Source organism: Pseudophryne corroboree, chromosome 2 (assembly GCF_028390025.1).
Source record: "Pseudophryne corroboree isolate aPseCor3 chromosome 2, aPseCor3.hap2, whole genome shotgun sequence".
In the NCBI taxonomy this organism is placed as follows: Eukaryota; Metazoa; Chordata; class Amphibia; order Anura; family Myobatrachidae; genus Pseudophryne; species Pseudophryne corroboree.
Window position 1 is genome coordinate 576,315,446 of NC_086445.1, and position 13,500 is coordinate 576,328,945.

The following is a 13,500-nucleotide window of genomic DNA, read 5'->3' on the forward strand; positions in this document are numbered from 1 at the left end:
AAGGGGGGTACACACGGAGAGATCCGTGTTTAAAATCTAAGCAATCTGACTAGATTTTTTTAAAACAATTGGTGTTGTTTTCTTCGTAGAGTGACCTGGAACCCCAGTTATTGCACCGTGTCCCCTCGCATGGCTGGCTTCGCTCGCCATGCTTCGAGCAAGGTGTCTCGTTCCGCTAACACTGGGTTCGGCACAGATTACAATCCACGTGGACTATGATTTGGAATGGTACAGTATGAAAAAGTTAAAAAAAACTGTGAAAAACTCATGTCGACCTAGGAAGCATGTCCACATAATACATGTCGACCTAATTGTGGTCGACCTAGAGACTGAATACCGTAACTATCCATGGCTATAATCCTCATGTAACATGCTGTATAATAATATCTGCATGTGCTAGTCTGCGCGCTCTCTCCCTCTGTCTATCTCATCCCTGCTCGCTCCCGGCCCCCATGCACCCGCAGCGCGCCCCCGCAACGCACCAGCGCGGCCCCAGCTCACACGCTCAGTATCCCCCGCTCTCCCCAGTCTATACGGTATCGCCGACGCAGTCCGGGAGAACAGAACTCGCGGATCTTCCTATTCGCCCCCGGTGTGTGGCAGCAACAGAGCCCAGCGCCAGCTCCTTGCGCCCGGGCCGGCGCCACCCGCACCCAGCAGCTGAGGCCCCGGCGCTCGGCTGCTTCCTCCCATCCCACCCGATTCCGTCCGTGGAGGGACCCCCACCCGGAGCAAATATTCCGGAGAAAAAGAGACTCCCGGAGAGGACTGCTGCGGAGATGGAGGCGGTGGGGCCCGGTGAGTGCTGCGTTCTGGGCACGGCAGCGCCGGGGTGGCTAGGCCTCACCTGGGCCAGGTTGATTTAATCGGGAGGAAATAAAGGGGGGTGGCGGCTGCTGCTCACCTTCAGGCGGGGGCGCCCTGTGTGTGTGTACGTACGTATGTATACAGTATATATGGGTGTGGGGGGATGAATGCGCTGGTATGTGTGTGTTGGGGGGGGGGGGGGGGGGGGGTAGTAACAGGTTTGGGGCATTGTTATGCTAGGACTGTGATGCATTGGGGTAACTCGGGGACATGTAGGGACTATGAGCCCTAGTGGCTGCTGCTGTGTGTATAGTGACCGGGACTGGCTCCTCTCCCGCCGCCGCATGTTGGTCACTCGCACTATGGACACATTTAAAGGTCTGCCGGGCTGGCCGTGCTAGGGTCGTGTGTTGTTCTGGCAGCAGCTCTGCATGTGTACATGGGGACTGGATTCTTACTAGGGCTACAGCACATGCAGTCTAGTCTGTTATATAGTGTGACTTTTATTATTTATATAACAAATATGCATGCTGCTTAGAGGAAGAGGGCTGGTGCCCGCAGTAAACATTTGTTTTTTTTTTTTGTTTTGACAGCTGTGTTGCCACGGATAGCGTTTTCTGTGAGAATATAGGTTATTGGTCTTGGATATTTTTAAGAAAACACTATTTCCGCACTTTCCTCCTGTGCACAAAGATGAACTTAATGCAACCGATGCATCCCTAGTTCTTTTTGTGCAATAATCATGTTCAAAAGATTGCTCAATGTCTGCCCACAAGTAGCGTTTGTGTTTCCTATTTGTTGTGTCTTTACTTCCTTGTACTTGCAAATACTCTTACTCAAGGTGGTGTATGCATGCATCATCATTATGCTTTCAGAATATCGCTGTTTCTGGACTTCATCTTAATATGGCCTGTAACCAATGCTTTTAAACTGTTAGAAATGTAATGTTTGCTCTCTTGGCACTTAATACAAAATTGCTATTCTTATATTTCAGATGTGTATTTAATAAACACGATCAGCCAGTTAAGGCTTTTGCTGCAGTGCACAGAGGCGCATGTTTGGTTCACTTGTTCGGTACAAGATTGAGTACACCCTTTTATTTAAAAAATGGATTTATTTTTAACTTTAGTAACCATTGGTGTGTTTAAATATAGAATTGCGCAGTGCATAGCAGATATCTGTTTTGAAGAGTGTCTTGGATAGCTTTCAAGGGCTGCCAAATGTTTAAAATTTAGTTTAACTTGTGTAGATTACTAAAGGTAGTATATAGCCTAAAACACACTCCTCTCCAGTTGCTGCAAGAGAAAAAAATGTGACTTGCAGCTAATGGGTATCTGTCGGAGAAAATTGAATAGCTCCGATATGAGGTTGATTCAATTGTTTTGGGCATCTAAAAATCCACTCTAAACGGGATTGTTTAGACGCCCAAAAAGTTGTTACAATTAAATTGTGTTTGGGTGCCTATGCACATCGTACATGTCTCACCCAAACAGACCGGGTTTAGCCGCCAAAAATGGTTAAACCCATCTAAACTCCCTGCTTTGGGCGTCAAAACTGCCGAGTTTCCACACGTTTTTTTTTCGCACCTCAGGAGGCTGCGAGAAAAAAATGTCAGCCCCGCGGCTACTGGGCATCTAAACAGCAACAATTGACTTGCTCTGTTTTGCGCCCCATGGTGGTAGCTGTGGGGTAAAACAATTGAATCTTTCCCTACATGGGGGGAAATAGTGTTCCTTAACACTCTTCCCAGCTGCCACTAGATGGTGCTCAACAAAGCAATTCAATTGTTGCTCCATTCGGGGCACACATCTAGCCGGCTGTGGCGCATTTCAGCTCTCAGCCTCCTGAGGTGCTAGCTGAAATGTGTGAAAACACTAGTTTGCTTGTGAGCTCCTTATCCTGGACAAGAATGGTTTATTTGCTTTGTGCGGCTAAACCTGGCACTAATGGGCACGCACGGGTTGTCTTCAGTATGCCGGCTGTGGGGATCCTGGAGCACAGTATACCGGCGCCGGGATCCCGACAGCCGGCATAAGACACCTATTCTCCCTCGTGGGGGTCCACGCCCCCCCTGGAGGGAGAATAAAATAGTGTTGCGAGTGTAGCGAGCCCGCAAGGGGCTCATTTGCGCTCGCCACTGTCGGTATGCCGGCGGTCGAGCTCCCAGCGCCGGTATGCTGGTCGCCGGGAGCCCGACCACCGGCATACCATACAACACCCGCACGCACACAGGGCATGCGTTCCCAACGGAGGGGACAATTGAATCGTTCCTGTGGACACCCACAGAACAATTGGCTTTCACCCTAAAATCCCAAAAGAAAGCACACGATTGAAACGTGAAAAGAATAATTGATTTGCAATGTGTATATTGAGTTTTGCTTTAAAACAAATTGTGTATACAGTTGTGTTCTGTACATTTACCTAATTAGGGCATTTGTCATTCATTTCTCAGTAGTAGAAGTATTTTGTACGGCTATATTTTGACCTGGACGGACCTGTATCCCCAAACCACACTCTAGTCTAGCTGTACTGCTCCCACAGAATGTGCAACAGTCATAAAGCACAAATTGTTTCCGTTAGCAGTATAACAACCAGAAGCATTAGAAGTGTCTGCTGGGGTTTACCTTCTTATTGCTGTAATAGAACTGTATTATGGATCAGTGTGCCTGGTAGGTATTAAACACAGTGGACTAGTTCTAAGTTTCCAGCTGCATTGGTATGGTACATGCTTGTCTGCCATGGTGCATTTCTTTGTCTCCATAGCAACCTGGTGAATGGGATTTGTTCAGCCCTGCCTGTAACATTGATACGCATTTTTAAACCTGACAGTCTGTATATTTTATGGGGGTTTTATTTCTTTTATGGCCTGTGTTGTCAGTTTCATCTCTGGAAAAGGAATTTCTCAGTGTCTATCAAAAAAAACATTGGGGGTCATTCCGAGTTGATCGCTCGATGCTGATTTTCGCAACGGAGCGATTAAGGCAGAAATGCGCATGATACGCAGTGCGCATGCGCTAAGTATTTTAGCACAAAATGTAGTAGATTTACTCACGTCCGAACAAAGACTTTTCATTGTTGAAGTGATTGACAGGAGGTGGGTGTTTCTGGGCGGAAACTGACCGTTTTCAGGGAGTGTGCGGAAAAACGCAGGCGTGTCGGGCAAAAACGCGGGAGTGTCAGGAGAAACGGGGGAGTGGCTGGCCGATCGCTGGGCGTGTGTGTGATGTCAAACCAGGAACGAAACGGCCTGAGCTGATCGCAATCTGTGAGTAGGTCTGGAGCTACTCAGAAACAGTTAAGAAATTTCTATTCGCAATTCTGCTAATTTCTCGGACGTCCTAAGTGGATGCTGGGACTCCGTAAGACCATGGGGAATAGCGGCTCCGCAGGAGACTGGGCACAACTAAAGAAAGCTTTAGGACTACCTGGTGTGCACTGGCTCCTCCCACTATGACCCTCCTCCAGACCTCAGTTAGAATCTTGTGCCCGGCTGAGCTGGATGCACACTAGGGGCTCTCCTGAGCTCCTAGAAAGAAAGTATATTTTAGTTTTTTTATTTTACAGTGAGATCTGCTGGCAACAGACTCACTGCAGCGAGGGACTAAGGGGAGAAGAAGCGAACCTACCTGACTGGAGATAGTTTGGGCTTCTTAGGCTACTGGACACCATTAGCTCCAGGGGGATCGAACACAGGACCCGACCTCGATCGTTCGGTCCCGGAGCCGCGCCGCCGTCCCCCTTACAGAGCCAGAAGCAAGAAGTGGTCCGGAAAATCGGCGGCAGAAGACCTCGGTCTTCAACAAGGTAGCGCACAGCACTGCAGCTGTGCGCCATTGCTCCTCATGCACACCTCACACTCCGGTCACTGATGGGTGCAGGGCGCTGGGGGGGGCACCCTGAGCAGCAATATAAACACCTTGGCTGGCAAATCATCACAATATATAGTCCCAGGGCTATATATGTGATAAATTACCCCTGCCAGAATCCATGAAAAAAGCGGGAGAAAAGTCCGCCGAAAAAGGGGCGGGGCTATCTCCCTCAGCACACTGGCGCCATTTTTTCTTCACAGTGCAGCTGGAAGACAGCTCCCCAGGCTCTCCCCTGTAGTTTTCAGGCTCCAAAAGTTAAAAAGAGAGGGGGGGGGGGCACTAAATTTAGGCGCAATATGTGTATACAAGCAGCTATTGGGGGAAAAATCACTCGGTTATAGAGTTAATCCCTGCATTATATAGCGCTCTGGTGTGTGCTGGCATACTCTCTCTCTGTCTCCCCAAAGGACTTTGTGGGGTCCTGTCCTCAGTCAGAGCATTCCCTGTGTGTGTGCGGTGTGTCGGTACGGCTGTGTCGACATGTTGGATGAGGAAGGTTACGTGGAGGCGGAGCAGAGGCCGATAAATGGGATGTCGCCCCCTGTGGGGCCGACACCAGAGTGGATGGATAGGTGGAAGGTATTAACCGACAATGTCAACTCCTTACATAAAAGGCTGGATGACGTAACAGCTGTGGGACAGCCGGCTTCTCAGCCCGCGCCTGCCCAGGCGTCTCAAAGGCCATCAGGGGCTCAAAAAACGCCCGTTACCTCAGATGGCAGACACAGATGTCGACACGGAGTCTGACTCCAGTGTCGACGAGGTTGAGACATATACACAATCCACTAGGAACATCCGTTGCATGATCTCGGCAATGAAAAATTAGTTACACATTTCTGACATGAACCCAAGTACCACATAAAAGGGGTTTTATGTTTGGGGAGAAAAAGCAGCCAGTGTTTTGTTCCCCCATCAGATGAGTGAATGAAGTGTGTAAAGAAGCGTGGGTTCCCCCGATAAGAAACTGGTAATTTCTAAAAAGTTACTGCTGGCGTACCCTTTCCCGCCAGAGGATAGGTCACGTTAGGAGATATCCCCTAGGGTGGATAAGGCGCTCACACGTTTGTCAAAAAAGGTGGCACTGCCGTCTTAGGATACGGCCACTTTGAAGGAGCCTGCTGATAAAAAGCAGGATGCTATCCTGAAGTCTGTATATACACACTCAGGTACTATACTGAGACCTGCAATTGCCTCAGCATGAATAGTGCTGCTGCAGCGTGGTCTGATACCCTGTCAGATAATATTAATGCCCTAGACAGGGATAATATTTTGCTAACATAGAGCATATTAAAGACGTCGTCTTATATATGAGGGATGCACAGAGGGATATTTGCCGGCTGGCATCCAGAATTAATGCAATGTCCATTCTGCCAGGAGGGTATTAGAGACCCGGCAGTGGACAGGTGATGCTGACTTTAAAAGGCACATGGAGATTCTGCCTTATAAGGGTGAGGAATTGTTTGGGGATGGTCTCTGGGACCTCGTATCCACAGCAACAGCTGGGAAGAAATTTTTTTACCTCAGGTTTCCTCACAGCCTAAGAAAGCACCGTATTTTCAGGTACAGTCCTTTCGGCTTCAGAAAAGCAAGCGGGTCAAAGGCGCTTCCTTTCTGCACAGAGACAAGGGAAGAAGGAAAAAGCTGCACCAGACAGCCAGTTCCCAGGATCAAAAATCTTCCCCCGCTTCCTCTGAGTCCACCGCATGACGCTGGGGCTCCACAGGTGGAGACAGGTGCGGTGGGGGCGCGTCTCGGGAACTTCAGGGACCAGTGGGCTTGCCCACAGGTGGATCCTTAGGTTCTGCAAGTAGTATCACAGGGATACAAGCTGGAGTTCGAGGCGACTCCCCCTTGCCGTTACCTCACATCAGCCTTGCCTGCTGCCCTCGGAGAAAGGGAGGTAGTACTGGCGGCAATTCACAAGCTGTACTTCCAGCAGGTGAAATCAAGGTACCCTCCTTCAACAAGGCCGGGGTCACTATTCCAAAATGTTTGTGGTACCGAAACCAGACGGTTCGGTGAGACCCATTCTAAAATTGAAATCCTTGAACACTTATATACGAAGGTTCAAGTTCAAAATGGAATCGCTCAGGGCGATTATTGCAAGCCTGGAGAATTTCATGGTATCACTGGACATCAAGGATGCTTACCTGCATGTCCCTATTTACCCTCCTCACCAGGAGTACCTCAAAATTGTGGTACAGGTTTGTCATTACCAATTCCAGACGTTGCCGTTGGTCTGTCCCCGGCACGAGGGTATTTACCAAGGTAATGGCCAAAATAATTATCCCGTACTTGGACGATCTCCTTATAAAGGCGAGGTCCAGGGAGCAGTTGTTCGTCGGAGTAGCACTATCTCGGGAAGTGCCACAACAGCACGGCTGGATTCTGAATATTCCAAAGTCGCAGCTGGTTCCTACGACGCGTCTACTGTTCCTGGGTATGGTTCTGGACACAGAACAAGAAAAAAAAGTTTCTCCCGGAGGAGAAGTCCAAGGAGTTGTCGTCTCTAGACAGAGACCTCCTAATACAAATACAGGTGTCGGTGCATCAATGCACGCGAGCCCTGGGAAAGATGGTAGCTTCTTACGAAGAAATTCCATTCGCCAGGTCCCATGCAAGGATCTTCCAGTGGGATCTGTTGGACAAGTGGTCCGGGTCGCATCTTCAGATGCATCGGCGGATAACCCTGTCTCCAAGGGCCAGGGTGTCGCTGTTGTGGTGGCTGCAGAGTGCTCATCTTCTAGAGGGCCGCAGATTCGGCATACAGGACTGGGTCCTGGTGACCACGGATGCCAGCCTTCGAGGCTGGGGGGCAGTCACACAGGGAAGAAACTTCCAAGGACTATGGACAAGTCAGGAGACTTCCCTACACAAAAATATTCTGGAACTAAGGGCCATTTACAATGCCCTAAGTCAGGCTAGACCCCTGCTTCAACACCGGCCGGTGCTGATCCAGTCAGACAACATCACGGCGGTCGCTCATGTAAACCGACAGGGCGGCACAAGAAGCAGGATGGCGATGGCAGAAGCCACAAGGATTCTCCGATGCGCGGAAAATCATGTGTTAGCACTGTCAACAGTGTTCATTCCCGGAGTGGACAACTGGGAAGCAGACTTTCTCAGCAGACACGACCTCCACCCGGGAGAGTGGGGACTTCATCCAGAAGTCTTCCAAATGATTGTACACCATTGGGAAAGGCCACAGGTGGACATGATGGCGTCCCGCCTCAACAAAAAGATATTGCGCCAGGTCAAGGGACCCTCAGGCGATAGCTGTGGACGCTCTGGTAACACCGTGGGTGTACCAGTCGGTGTATGTGTTCTTTTCTCTGCCTCTCATACTCAGGGTAATGAGAATAATAAGAAGGAGAGGAGTAAGAACTATACTCATTGTTCCGGATTGGCCAAGAAGAGCTTGGTACCCAGAACTCCAAGAAATGATCTCAGAGGACCCATGGCCTCTGCCACTCAGACAGGACCTGCTGCAGCAGGGGGCCTGTCTGTTCCAAGACGTACCGCGGCTGCGTTTGACGGCATGGAGGTTGAACGCCGGATCCTGAAGGAAAAGGGCATTCCGGAGGAAGTTATCCCTACGCTAATTAAAGCTAGGAAAGAAGTGAACGCAAACCATTATCACCGCATATGGCGGAAATATGTTGCGTGCTGTGAGGCCAGGAAGGCCCCAACGGAGGAATTTCAGCTAGGTCGATTTCTGCACTTCCTACAGTCAGGGGTGACTATGGGCCTAAAATTGGGTTCCATTAAGGTCCAGATTTCGGCTCTATCGATTTTCTTCCAAAATAGAACTGACTTCACTACCTGAAGTTCAGACTTTTGTTAAGGGAGTGCTGCATATTCAGCCCCCGTTTGTGCCTCCAGTGGCACCGTGGGATCTCAACGTGGTGTTGGATTTCCTGAAGTCGCATTGGGTTGAGCCACTTAAATCCGTGGAGCTAAAATACCTCACGTGGAAAGTGGTCATGCTGTTGGCCTTGGCGTCGGCCAGGCGTGTATCAGAATTAGCGGCTTTATCATGCAAAAGCCCTTATCTAATTTTTTTATATGGATAGGGCGGAATTGAGGACTCGTTTCCAATTCCTTCCTAAGGTGGTATCAGTTTTTCATGTGAACCAACCTATTGTGGTGCCTGCGGCTACTTGGGACTTGGAGGATTTCAAGTTACTGGACGTAGTCAGGGCCCTGAAAAATGTTTCCAGGACGGCTGGAGTCAGGAAAACTGACTCGCTATTTATCCTGTATGCATCCAACAATCTGGGTGCTCCTGCTTCTAAGCAGACTATTGCTCGCTGCATCTGTAGCACGATTCAACTTGCACATTCTGCGGCTGGACTGCCGCACCCTAAAACTGTAAAAGCCCATTCCACGAGGAAAGTGGGCTCTTCTTGGGCGGCTGCCCGAGGGGTCTCGGCTTTACAAATTTGCCGAGCTGTTACTTGGTCGGGTTCAAACACTTTTGCAAGAGTCTACAAGTTTGATACCCTGGCTGAGGAGGACCTAGAGTTTGCTCATTCGGTGCTGCAGAGTCATCCGCACTCTCCCGCCCGTTTGGGAGCTTTGGTATAATCCCCATGGTCCTTACGGAGTCCCAGCATCCACTTAGGACGTCAGAGAAAATAAGATTTTACTCACCGGTAAATCTATTTCTCGTAGTACGTAGTGGATGCTGGGCGCCCATCCCAAGTGCGGATTGTCTGCAATACTTGTATATAGTTATTGCCTAACTAAAGGGTTATTGTTGAGCCATCTGTTGAGAGGCTCAGTTATATTTCATACTGTTAACTGGGTATAGTATCACGAGTTATACGGTGTGATTGGTGTGGCTGGTATGAGTCTTACCCGGGATTCAAAATCCTTCCTTATTGTGTCAGCTCTTCCGGGCACAGTATCCTAACTGAGGTCTGGAGGAGGGTCATAGTGGGAGGAGCCAGTGCACACCAGGTAGTCCTAAAGCTTTCTTTAGTTGTGCCCAGTCTCCTGCGGAGCCGCTATTCCCCATTGTCCTTACGGAGTCCCAGCATCCACTACGGACTACGAGAAATAGATTTACCGGTGAGTAAAATCTTATTTTTTCGTTCGCAATTCTGCTATGCTAAGATACACTCCCAGAGGGCGGCGGCTTAGCGTGTGCAATGCTGCTAAAAGCAGCTAGCGTGCGATCAACTTGCTATGACCCCCCCCCGCCCCCCCATTGGGCCTAATTCAGATCGATCGCAGCAGCAAATTTGTTAGCAAATAGTCAAAACCATGTGCACCGCAGGGGGGAAAGATATGTGCAGAGTTAGATTTGGCTGGGTTATATTGTTTCTGTGCAGGGTAAACACTGGCTGCTTTATTTTTACACTGCAATTTAGATTTCAGTTTGAACACACCCCACCCAAATCTAAAGGGCCCCATACACTATAATGATAATGGCCGATTTCATCCGATTTTGGGCGTTCGACCCGATATATCGGATGAAATTGGGCATTTTGGAGGTGTTTCCAATCCGATGCGCGTTTTCGTGAGCATCGGATCGGATCCTCCAGATTGACAGTGCTGCACTGGCAATCGTGTCCAATCCTGCAGGCATGGCTAGGATCACACAAGATACATCGTATGCTGTCCTTTTGCATATGATGTATTTTGGGCGAATCTGCCACCCGGGAGGCTGCCGGGGTGATGGTCGGACATGTTGCATAAGTGTATGGGGCCCTTAACTCTCTGCACATGTTATATCTGCCCCCCCCCCCTGCAGTGCACATGGTTTTGCCCAACTGCTAACAAATTTGCTTCTGCGATCAGATCTGAATTAGGCCCCTTGTCCTTTTTAAAATGTAAAGGGCCCTACACACTTGAAGATCCAACCGAACAATATGAACGTTCTTGTTCATTAATAAACGAGAGCTCGTTCATATCATTCAGTGTTTAGGCACAAACGATGAATGATGCGCGGCCCCGCGCTCGTTAATCGTTGGTGCCGGGTCGCTTATTCATGCAGGCCAATATGGACAAACTCGTCCATATTAGCATGCACTGCTATGGAGCCGGGTGACGGGGGATTGAAGAAACTTCACTCCCCTGTCACCTCCACCCCGCCGCCGGGTCGGCCGTATCAGCCATCAAGCTGCTCGGTGGCGGTTAGCCGAGTCTGTAGGGGGCATAACCCCCTCCCCACATGAACGCTTCACGTAGCTGCGATGGAACGGTAGAGGTCTGTTGTGACCTCTGTTTGTTATGATGCGAGTGATTAGGTTCAAGTGACATAGGGATAGGATAGGGGCAGGGTTAAGCCTGGTGAAGTGATAAGTGGAAGGTGATAACGCACCAGCCAATCAGCTCCTAACTGTCATTTTACAAACCCAGCCTGTAACATGGGAGTCAGGGGGCGATTGGCTGGTGCGTTATCACCTTCCACTTATCACTTCACCAAGCTTAATACATCTGCCCCTGAATGTGAAACATGTTTCGGTCCTCAAATATAGAAGTCTATACTGTGACACTCTCAATGGGATCTTTTTAACTAGTTTACAATTTGTGTCTCTTGTATTCACATGTACCTGTACCTGGCAAATAATTATACTATGCTGGAGGAAGAGAGATGCAGATGCACACTCTTAGCACTAAGAACACTGATAGTAAAAATAATTTAAATAAACCCTCACAATTAACATGGAGTATAATTGAAGTTCTTGGCACACATTTGCGCAAATATGCAGGCCCATGGACCGCGGCCACGTGACTTCATCACATGGGTCCCAATTGTGAGGGCTTATTTAAATTATTTTCTCTAACGTCGTAGTGGATCCTGGGGACTCCGTAAGGACCATGGGGAATAGATGGGCTCAGCAGGAGACATGGGTACTTTAAGAAAGAATTTAGATTCTGGGGTGCTCTGGCTCCTCCCTCTATGTCCCTCCTCCAGACCTCAGTTTGAATCTGTGCCCGGACGTGCTGGGTGCTGTTTAGTGAGCTCTCCTGAGCTTGCTGTAAGAAAGTATTTTGTTAGGTTTTTTATTTTCAGGGAGCTCTGCTGGCAACAGACTCCCTGCTTCGTGGGACTGAGGGGAGAGAAGCAGCCCTACTCTCTACAGATAGGTCCTGCTTCTTAGGCTACTGGACACCATTAGCTCCAGAGGGATCGTACACAGGATCTCACCCTCGTCGTCCGATCCCGGAGCCGCGCCGCCGCCCCCCTCGCAGAGACTGAAGACAGAAGCCGGGTGAAAGAAGCAAGAAGACTTCGAAATCGGCGGCAGAAGACTCCAGTCTTCACTGAGGTAGCGCACAGCACTGCAGCTGTGCGCCATTGCTCCCACACTACACCCACATACTCTGGTCACTGTAAGGGTGCAGGGCGCAGGGGGGCGCCCTGGGCAGCAATTAAAGACCTCTTTGGCAAAAGTTTGCATATATACAGTTGGGCACTGTATATATGTATGAGCCCCCGCCAAAAAATTGTACATTAAAGCGGGACAGAAGCCCGCCGTCGAGGGGGCGGGGCTTCTTCCTCAGCACTCACCAGCGCCATGTTTTTTCTCCACTGCACCGCTGAGAGGAAGCTCCCCAGCCTCTCCCTTGCAGTTACACGGTAGAAGAGGGTAAAAAGAGAGGGGGGGCACATAATTAGGCGCAAAAATCAATAAAAACAGCAGCTACTGGGTTAACATTAAGTTACTGTGTTATTCCTGGGTTAATAGCGCTGGGGTGTGTGCTGGCATATTCTCTCTCTATCTCTCCAAATGGGGGAATTGTCTTCAGATGAGCATTCCCTGAGTGTGTGGTGTGTCGGTACGTGTGTGTCGACATGTCTGAAGTAAAAGGCTCCCCTAAGGAGGAGATGGAGCAAATGTGTGTGTGAGGGTGTCTCCGTCGACAACGCCGACACCTGTTTGGATATGTGTAATTAAGTGCTAAGGTGAATTTATTACACAAAAGATTAGAGAACAGACAGGGAATCTACCCATGTCTGTCCCTATGTCGCAGAGACCTTCAGAGTCTCTCAATGATCACTATCCAAAATAATAGACACTGATACAGTGATCGCGCTGAGCCCAAAAAAAAGTGGGTCCCAGGGACCCCTAACTTTTAAAAATTGGGGTCCTACCGGTTCTTTTCTGGGTCCCATCGGAATTAAGTTTTTTATTCATATTAATCTTATTTGGACACTACAGAAGTGTTGCAAGGTGGGGGAATGGGGTGACAGTGCTGCTGGGGTGTGTAGCATGCAGGACACTCTGCCCCAGAGCTTTAACTAGATATTTTGGTGCCCTTTGGCAGAAAGTGAATTGGAGTTCCACCTCCCAGATCCGAAACAACAGGTGGTGCGCGCCGCAGGCGCGGCGCAAAAATTTAGGGGCATGGCTTCATGGAGATGGGGCGTGACCACATAATAGTGCCAATTCGCATTACACCACACTGTAGTGCCGCTTATACACATTGCACCAGGTAGAACCTCCTATATACACTGCGCCAGGTAGAGCACGTCGTTATACACACTGCGCCAGGTACAGCACGCCGTTATACACACTGCGCCAGGTAGAGCACGCTGTTATACACATTGCAGCAGGTAGAGCACGCCGTTATACACATTGCGCCAGGTAGAGCACGCCATTATACACATTGCGCCAGGTAGAGCACGCCGTTATACACATTGCGCCAGGTAGAGCACGCCGTTATACACATTGCGCCAGGTAGAGCACGCCGTTATACACATTGCGCCAGGTAGAGCACGCCGTTATACACATTGCGCCAGGTAGAGCACGCCGTTATACACATTGCGCCAGGTAGAGCACGCCGTTATACACATTGCGCCAGGTAGAGC

General features: G+C 49.5%; 1 protein-coding gene across 1 annotated transcript in view; it reads left to right on the forward strand.

Annotated features, from left to right (window-relative positions):
- Nucleotides 1–434: 434 nt before the first annotated feature.
- Nucleotides 435–13,500, forward strand: part of LOC135002199 (protein argonaute-4) — a 223,367-nt gene continuing 210,301 nt past the window's right edge. Inside the window, exon 1 of the mRNA XM_063951647.1 lies at nucleotides 435–798. Within this exon, the coding sequence (XP_063807717.1) occupies nucleotides 453–798 (346 nt within the window). The 5' untranslated portion in view covers nucleotides 435–452. The remainder of the gene's footprint in view (nucleotides 799–13,500) is intronic.